The sequence below is a fragment of the Cajanus cajan genome, chromosome 4, assembly GCF_000230855.2.
Source record: "Cajanus cajan strain Asha chromosome 4, NIPB_CcT2T_4, whole genome shotgun sequence".
NCBI lineage: Eukaryota > Viridiplantae > Streptophyta > Magnoliopsida > Fabales > Fabaceae > Cajanus > Cajanus cajan.
Genome location: NC_138520.1, coordinates 7,495,237 through 7,504,587, shown reverse-complemented (window position 1 = coordinate 7,504,587; position 9,351 = coordinate 7,495,237). Strand labels below are relative to the sequence as shown.

At 36.0% G+C, this 9,351-nt stretch overlaps 1 protein-coding gene across 1 annotated transcript; it reads left to right on the top strand.

Moving 5' to 3' along the window:
• Positions 1–3,466: 3,466 nt before the first annotated feature.
• LOC109793918 (retrovirus-related Pol polyprotein from transposon TNT 1-94) lies at positions 3,467–5,375 on the top strand. Its single transcript, XM_083073341.1, has 2 exons — positions 3,467–4,405; positions 4,515–5,375. The coding sequence occupies exons 1-2, from the start codon at positions 3,467–3,469 to the stop codon at positions 5,373–5,375; spliced, it is 1,800 nt and encodes a 599-aa protein (XP_082929467.1).
• The last annotated feature ends 3,976 nt before the right edge of the window (positions 5,376–9,351 follow it).

Below are 9,351 nucleotides of genomic sequence, written 5' to 3'. Positions count from 1 at the left end.
AAATTTTATATCTTATAATTGAGAATACAAAATAATCTACTAAAGATGAAAAGTAGAGAGAAAAACGCTCAAATATGTGAAGATGGTCATTTTCTACTTGATCATGGTAGAAAAGGGATCTCTACGAAAATATCTTTTAGACATCAGGTCTTAGACATTGTCTTTGTCCTTAAACGATTAAAAAATCTCATGAAAGGTGTCATGAAATTAACTATGAAGGAGGAAATTGGTTGTTACCCAAGTTTATCATTAAGCTTGTCGAGTTTGAGAAATTGTGTGCTCCATGAAAGTAATGTTTAATTGTGAAGTTATTAGGAAAGAACATTGGTTTTTTGACCATGAAAGAGAAACTCCATGTTGTCGGGAAGTTGGAAGGGGCTTTTGAACTTATGGATGCCATGCATGGATTTTTCATGGTGAAATTCGATCTAGAAGCAGATAAAGAGAAGGTGATCGATGGGAACCATGGACAATCTTTCATTACCTATCTGTCTAATCATGGGATCTAGAGTTTGTGGCATCAAAGGTTGTTATCGATAAAACCTTAGTCTAGGTGTGTTTCCCCAACCTTGGCATGGTTGTTTATGATAAAAGTGTCTTGCTCACTATCGCTTTAACCATTCGTACAACCATAAAGGTGGATCTTAATACACTAAACATGACCAGGGGCTAGTTCGCTTATGTTTACGTGTAGGTTGATCTTAAAGTTCATGTAATAGGCAAGTTTAGTCTAAATGGGACTGGTACAATGTTGAGTATAAGGGATCACACATCCTTTGTGCCTTATGTGGTTGTTATAGCCATGCGACTCATGATTGTTCTCTTATTAAACCTGATGGTAATTAGGCGGTCTCAAGCGATACAGATCCTATTATGGTGGTCTCGTCCACCTCCCTTAATTTTATTGAGAAAGGAATTGCGAAGATACCACCAAAAGCTATGGAGGGATGTGCGACGAATATTGTGACACATGGAGAGTGGTTGGTGGTGAAAAGTAGACAACAAAAAAGCAGTCATGAAAATCACAAAGATTTGATAAACAAATTTTTTGGATATCTTAATAAACATAAGGATAAAAATTATTCTAATTCTGTTACCCATAGTATAGATAAAGCACCCCAAAAAAGATAATGCGACAATTATAACTTAGCAAGAGTCAACACCGACTATGTTAACACAATGCGTGGACCAAGGCATGTGTTAATTAGTGACTCAGTAGCTGTTTATGTTTTCCTATTTTTTAGGCAATATTAAGTCAATCTGTTTGTTAGGATGAGAAGATTCTCTTTGCACTTATCTAATATTGTTATGCTCAGTTTTTTACGCATTTTTTGTTTTCCCTATTGCTATATATGTATCACGTTTGCTGAAGTAATAAAGATAAGTCTACATCTGCAGTTTGTTATATCTATATTTCCTTCTCCGCATCTTTTCATAACCAACAAATTGGTATCAGAGCCATATCTTGAGAGACCTGTGAGTTTGAGTGAACAACAAAAAAACATACAACCCCTAAACTCTCATACCTTCCATCACCCAAAATCTCAAAATGGATTCAGAAGTCATGACTGTTGCTGCAATTGCACCTCCAGTGTTTGATGGAAAGAATTATCATGTATGGGCAGTTAGAATGGAAGCTTTTCTAGATGCTAATGACCTATGGGATGCCATTGAACAAGATTATAACATTCCAACTCTTCCAGCCAATCCCACTCTTGCACAAATCAAAAACCAGAAGGAGATGAAGCAACGAAAATCCAAAGCAAAAGCAAGCCTGTTTGCAGCTGTTTCACCCACCATCTTCAACAGAATAATGACGCTGAAAACAGCCAAAGAAATCTGGGATTTTTTGAAGCAAGAATATGAAGGAAATGAAAGGGTCAAGGGAATGCAAGTGATGAATTTGATCCGAGACTTCGAGATGCAAAGGATGAACGAGTCAGAAACAATTCAACAATATGCTGACAGACTTTTAGCTATTGCTAACAATGTAAGACTCCTTGGCACTGACTTTCCTGATTCTAGAATAGTTCAAAAGATCCTAGTTACTCTTCCTGAAAAATATGAGGCTGCAATCTCTTCTTTAGAAATATCTAAGGACATGTCAAGCATCACCTTGGCAGAGGTTTTAAATGCATTACAGGCACAAGAACAGAGAAGGCTTATGAGGCAAGAAGGATCTGTGGTGGATGGTGCTTTCCAGGCCAAAACACATAACAATAATGGTTGGAAGAACAAGAAAAAGATGCAAGGTTACAATAATAAAAATGCAGGTTCTACATATGCAGTTTCTACAAACAACAAGTATAACAACCAAAACAACAAAAACAATCAAGTCTTCCCACCTTGTCCCAATTGTAAGAAGACCAATCATCCACATAACCGGTGCTGGTGGCGGCCAGATGCAAGATGTCATAAGTGTGGCCAGTTAGGACACATGGAGAAGATATGCAAGTCTCAACAACAACAAGGAGAAGCCAAGGTTGTTGAGGATCTTCCAAAAGAAGAGATGTTATTTGCAGTATCATGTTTTGCTGCCAACAGCTCCACAGAAAGCTGGCTTATTGATAGTGGTTGTACAAACCACATGACACATGATCGAGAACTCTTTAGAGAGCTTGACAAGATAGTTGTTTCCAAAGTCAGAATTGGAAATGGAGCTTACATTGCAGTAAAAGGCAAGGGAACAGTGGCAATTGAAGGTCTTACAGGTTTGAAATTAATTTTCGATGTTTTATATGTTCCTGAAATTAATCAAAACCTGTTAAGTGTTCCTCAGTTGCTGGAAAAAGGCTATAAGGTACTGTTTGAAGACAAAAACTGCATGATTAAGGACTCCGAAGGCAGAGAAGTGTTCAAAGTTCAAATGGCAGGCAAAAGCTTTACTTTGGATTTAATGAAAGATGAATTGGCTACAGTACATGAAGAAGAAACGACTACAATGCTTTGGCACAAAAGATTGGGACATTTTCATCATGGTCCTCTAATCTTCATGAAGAAGCACAATCTTGCACATGGCTTGCCCGAATTAGAGAAGGAGCCTCCTACTTGTAGTGCCTGTCGGTATGGGAAGCTAACAAGGCTTTCTTTTCCAAAAAATAAGGTTTGGAAAGCAACACAAAAGTTACAACTAATTCATACTGATGTTGGAGGACCTATGAGTACGCCATCACTAAATGGTAGCAAGTACTATATTGCTTTTATTGATGATTACACACGAATGTGTTGGATTTATTTTATGAAATTTAAATCTGAGGTTGCTGACATCTTTGTGAAATTTAAAGCTTGGGCTGAAACTCAAAGCAGAGAAAAAATATAGGTGATCAGGTCCGATAATGGAACTGAATACACCTCTGGAAAATTTAACAAATTTTGTGAAGATGCAGGCATTGAGCATCAATTGACAACACCTTATACTCCTGAACAGAACGGTGTTGTCGAAAGAAAAAATAGAACAATTATGGAGATGGCTAGGTGCTTGCTTCATGACAAATGGCTCCCAAAGAAATTCTGGGCTGAGGCCGTGAACACGACTGTTTTTCTCCTAAACAGATTGCCAACAAAATCCTTACCAAAAAGCACTCGATTTGAAGCATGGTATGGCTACAAACCCAAGTTACTCAACTTGAAAACATTTGGTTGTTTGTCTTTCTCTTACATTCCTCAGGTTAAGAGAGACAAACTAGACAAAAAAGCAGAACCTGGAATTTTTGTTGGCTATAGCTTGCAATCAAAGGCCTACAGGATCTATTTACCTCAAAGCAACAAAGTAATTATCAGTAGGGATGTCCAATTTCTAGAGGACAAACAATGGAGCTGGGAAGAGCCAATACAAAAGGACTTTCCACAATGGAGCTGGGAGGAGCCAATACAAAAGGATTTTCCAGAAAATCCACAGCAACTTGATGATAATACAGATGATGTTCCTATCAGAGGTACAAGACCCTTATCTGAAATTTATGAGAAATGCAATGTTGCTGTCCTAGAACCTGCCAACTTCAGAGAAGTAGAGAAAGATGACAAATGGATAAATGCTATGAAGGAAGAGCTACAAATGATCGAGAAAAATGATACTTGGGAGCTAGTGGACAGACCTCAGCACAAAAATCCTATTGGATTCAAATGGGTTTATAGAACCAAACTTAATGCAGATGGTTCTATAAACAAACACAAGGCCAGATTGGTGGTGAAGGGTTATGCTCAAGTGCCTGGAGTAGATTTTTCAGAAACATTTGCACCAGTTGCACACCTTGATACAATCAGGTTGCTGCTTGCTTTGACTGCACATAAAGGATGGAGAGTTTACCATTTAGATGTCAAGTCTGCCTTCCTAAATGGTTATTTGGAGGAGGAGATTTTCCTTGAACAACCTGAAGGATTTCGAATCAAGGGACATGAAGAGAAGGTCTACAAGCTAAAAAAAGCCTTGTATGGTCTTAAACAAGCCTCCAAGGCCTGGTACAGTAGGATTGACCAAGGCCTGGTACAGTAGGATTGACAATCATTTCAAACAGTTTGGATTCATTAGAAGTGCAAAAGATGCTACATTATATGTGAAGGAGACAAGTGAAAATTTAATCATTGTTTCTGTTTATGTTGATGATCTTCTTGTGACAGGAAATAATGAGAAATTAATAAAGGAGTTTAAAGCTGAGATGTTCCAAGCATTTGAGATGTCAGACCTCGGCTTGATGACCTTTTTTCTTGGAATGGAGGTTCAACAAGATCAAGATGGAATCTTCATATGCCAAAAGAAATATGCAAGGGAAATACTCAAGAAATTTCTCATGGATGATTGCAAAAGCACTACTACTCCAATGAATCAAAATGAGAAATTTAGCAAAGATGATGGAGCTGATAAAGTTGATGAGCATCATTATAGAAGTCTGATTGGTTGCTTGATGTATCTTACTGCAACCAGACCTGATATTATGTTTGCAGTAAGCATACTTTCAAGATTCATGCATTGTGCTAGTGAAGTGCATCTACAAGCTGCTAAAAGGATTGTGAGATATGTTAAGGGTACTGTAGAATATGGTATTAAGTACTCTCACTCTCAGATTTTTCAATTTCATGGATTTTCTGACAGTGATTGGGGAGGCTCAGTTGATGACATGAAGAGCACAACAGGATATTGTTTCAGTTTTGGATCAGGTGTTTTTTCATGGTGTTCGAGTAAGCAAGATATTGTAGCTCAAAGTACAGCTGAGGCTGAATATGTAGCAGCCAATGCTACTGCGAATCAAGCAATTTGGATTAGAAACATACTTGGTGATTTGCACATGGAGCAAAATAAGCCAACACAGATCTTTGTTGACAATCAAGCTGCAATTTCAATTTCACACAATCCTGTTCCAAAAGTGAAATCAGTCTAGTCTATTGCAGAACTGAGAATCAAAGTGTTGATATTTTCACAAAGGCTCTTCCAAAAGCCAAATTTGAAGAATTCAGAAGCAAGTTAGGAGTTTGCAGCACCAGAGTCAAGGAGGAGTGTTAATTAGTGACTCAGTAGCTCTTTATGTTTTCCTATTTTTTCGGCAATACTAAGTCAATCTGTTTGTTAGGATGAGAATATTCTCTTTGCACTTATCTAATATTGTTATGCTCAGTTTTTTACGCATTTTCTGTTTTCCCTATTGCTATATATGTATCATGTTTGCTGAAGTAATAAAGATAAGTCTACATCTGCAGTTTGTTATATCTATATTTCCTTCTCCGCATCTTTTCATAACCAATAGCATGCAACAAAAAAGAATAAGAAAAATGTGTGTAGCTTGATGTTACAGATAGGGCAAAACAAATAGTTGGGTCACAAAAGTCTACCATTATTTCAAAAGGACCCAACATGAGGGATCCACACATATGATCATGCAGAATTTGATATCTTATTCCTTACATGAAGGAAGAAGCAACATCCCTTCATTTATGGATTCCCAACCCAATTTGCCTAGGAAGGTGGTCAACTCCAAAATGACCTTGGATTTGGTTCATGTGGAAGGGTGTAAGTATACCCCTGAACTTGGATGACATCAATTCATAAGGAAGTGCATACTTGCAAAAGGATTTCATGTCCCCCATGGATATGTGTATAGTTTCATTGATTGATCTCGATGCGAAACCTGTTATGAAAACACGGGAACCCCTGCCACAAAGGGACATGAGCTCTTAATTGAGCATTGGCCACAATATTTATCCGTTCATCATGATTATAGAAGCTATAAAAGACTTTACCATTATTTTCTAAAATATTTAAGGTGTCGTTAATGCAAAAGGTAGGCGGTGGATTTGTGAATTTGTTGGGTTGCACCAACTATCCTTCTAGAGACTCACTACATGTTCATTGTAGCAAAGATCTTTTGGGCCTCTATTGGTTAAGAAATTTGTCACTTGGCTGAGGCATAAAACATGAAGGAGGTATCTAGGTGTTACTTTCAATTCAAAGGAGTTTCAGTACTATTTGTATGAAAATATTTTCTCAAGCTATAATGTTTGATATAATGAAAGGTAATAGTAGTTGGTGTTGTTATGCAATATATGGAAGCTCCCAATCAGCCACTTGTACAACCTTGTGGGAGCACCTATCCACTCTCTACTTATATATCCAACTCCCATGGTTGGTAGTATGGCATTTTAATGAGATTATCAAATATTCTGAAGTTATAAGGGGAAAGTTCTCGTTATATAAAGCCTCACACATGATGGATATGATTGATAATTGCAACTTAATGAACATGGAATCAATTAGGTCATGTTATACATGGTACCAGAATCAATTAGGAACTTGGCCAAAAAACTTGATAGGGCCTTAGTAGAACAACCTTGATGCCTTGAATTTCCAAAAGTTTTTGTGGAGAATCTGTGTAGTGTATACTTAGATTGTTGTTTGGTCTTTATTAGGTGTGGCAGTGTTCTAGAAACCAACAGGGAAAGGCCTTTTCAGTTTCAAGCTACATGGGCCACACATAACCAATCTGAAAATGGTTTTCATTCTACTTGGGCTAAAGGTTCTCCAATAGTCTCTCGTGGGTTGAAAGAGGTATAGGATAGTGCCCTAGATTTCAATAAAAAAAATGTTTGGGATCATTTTTTAGAAGGAAATGTTAGGTAAAGGTCCACCTTCCTGGTGTACAATGATTGTCATAGGAAAAAGATTCTAAGAGCTTGCTTCGCTTGGTTGCCTAGAAAATAAGTTTCACACTGAATTAAATAATATCCTCCTACATGAAGATTTGAAGTCTCAACCGGTGCATTCCATGACACTTCACACAATTCCTTATTGGTCAAAACTTTTCATCATTCATAACCCTCTATGGGTAGTCCTTTCTTACATGTTCAATTGCCTTTAGGATCATTAACTCTCCCCACAAACCAACACTAGACTTTTTAGTGTGCTTTGTTCTCACTCATACACTTTTTGGGAAACTTCCCAAAAAGTCACTCATCCCTAAATTATTTCAAGTCAAGCACGCTTAACTATAGAGTTCTTAAGTGATGAGCTATTGAAAAATAGATTCATCTTGTTGGTATAGGTAATACTAATTAATTTCTTTATGTCATCCTCAACTATACAGTCTCACATATATACAAATATTTTGATTCCTCTCATTCTAATGTGTCTAGGTTGTTACAAACACCAATTTCCTTCATACCCAAACCATTGTAAAAAAAAAAAAAGCATAATAAGATCCTTGGATTATTCCTTGAGGATAGAAAATGGAGTATAGATCCTACTATCTTGAAAATGAAGCTAATAGATACTTTCACAACGTATTATCTGATGACTCGTCTCAAACCTTTTCTCATCATCAGGATAGCCTTTTACCACAAATTCCTAGGGTGTTGTGGATGCTCTCCTTGCCCTAGTCTTCTTTAAGGAAGTTAAGAAGGTTGTGATGGGTATGAAATCTTTCAAGGCCCTTGGCCCAAATGGTTTCCAACCTTTCTTCTTTAAACAATATAGACTTTATGGAGGAAGATCTTCGGTGTACAATATGAGATGCCCTCCTGAATGGATATGTTGATCCCAACATGCTTCAAACCCTTCTTGTATTGATCCCCAAGGTGGATAATCCTACATGACTTAAAGAGTTTTGCTTTATTAGTCTCTTTAATGCGGTTTATAAGATTATCATGAAAGTTTTAATGACTCGACTACATCCACTTATTAATGATCTGATTGGACTCCTTCAAGGAAGTTTTATCCCAGGTCGTGGTAAGATGAACAATATTAATTCTAGCTTAGGAGGTTCATGGTCAATGGCCCTTATAGGAGTTCTTACAACTTTAGAATTAGGCCTATTGTTAGCTTAACTGTCTTTTATATTTTTAATTTACTAAAAAAGTTTGAAGATTCAAAAAATAGGAAGTAGTGGGTTTAAATATAAAAATTAAGGGCTAAACTATAAAAACTTGATATATTTACTCATATTTTTATCTAAATGAACACTTGTATATAGGTACACCATTGGATATAATTTTATTCAAGTTAGATAGGATTATTAAGAGTATAAAGCTCTTAATTTAAGTATTTAATACAATTACAAATTTAGATCTCAAATTTAATATCACCGGTTAAATTATAATATCTCATGATTTATGCAATCAACGATGATATTATTATAGTTTTCCAACATATTTAACTTTTTCTTTAATAAAAAAATACAAACAAATGAAATTAAGGCTATATTTACTTGTATTTTTTATGTTCTATTTTTCATTTTTTAATTATAGCCGCAAGTTTATTTCTAATTTTCAAATATTTGTATACAAAAGAGAAAAAATACATAACAATCATGATATTATGATTATATTGGAAAGAAGTTTGATGCGAATTGATACGAATAAATTTTATTTTATTTTTCAATCAGGTTAGCTGAACAAAAATTTGAACAAGATCAACGAAAAGGTCCTGAGTTGGCTTAATTTGTTTTTTATTCATCTGGATCGTGCTTATATTTTATATAATTTACAAAAGTATTTTATTTTAATTGAGAAAAGTAGAGAGGATGATCTGGATTTTATTCCATTCGTTTGACCCAGTTACGTTTTGATTTGTAAATGAATGATACAGAGTGTGTCTTCCACCTTGTTTCCGCGCCATTGTGTTGGAATCCAGCACATCACGTTCATGTCAGCGAGCCCAAATCTGAGGCACTCTGGCCCATTAGTTAAATCACAAGCAATGAGGCAAGATTTGGTTGGCCCACTTATACGTAAAATGTGCTCTTTGAATATGAAATTTGTAATGGACCACAGTTTTTTTATTATATATTTTGCATCCGGAAAAGGTAAATGTTATATAAACCTTCCTTTCATAATACATATGTTTCTCTTTTTTTTTTTTTTTTCTTC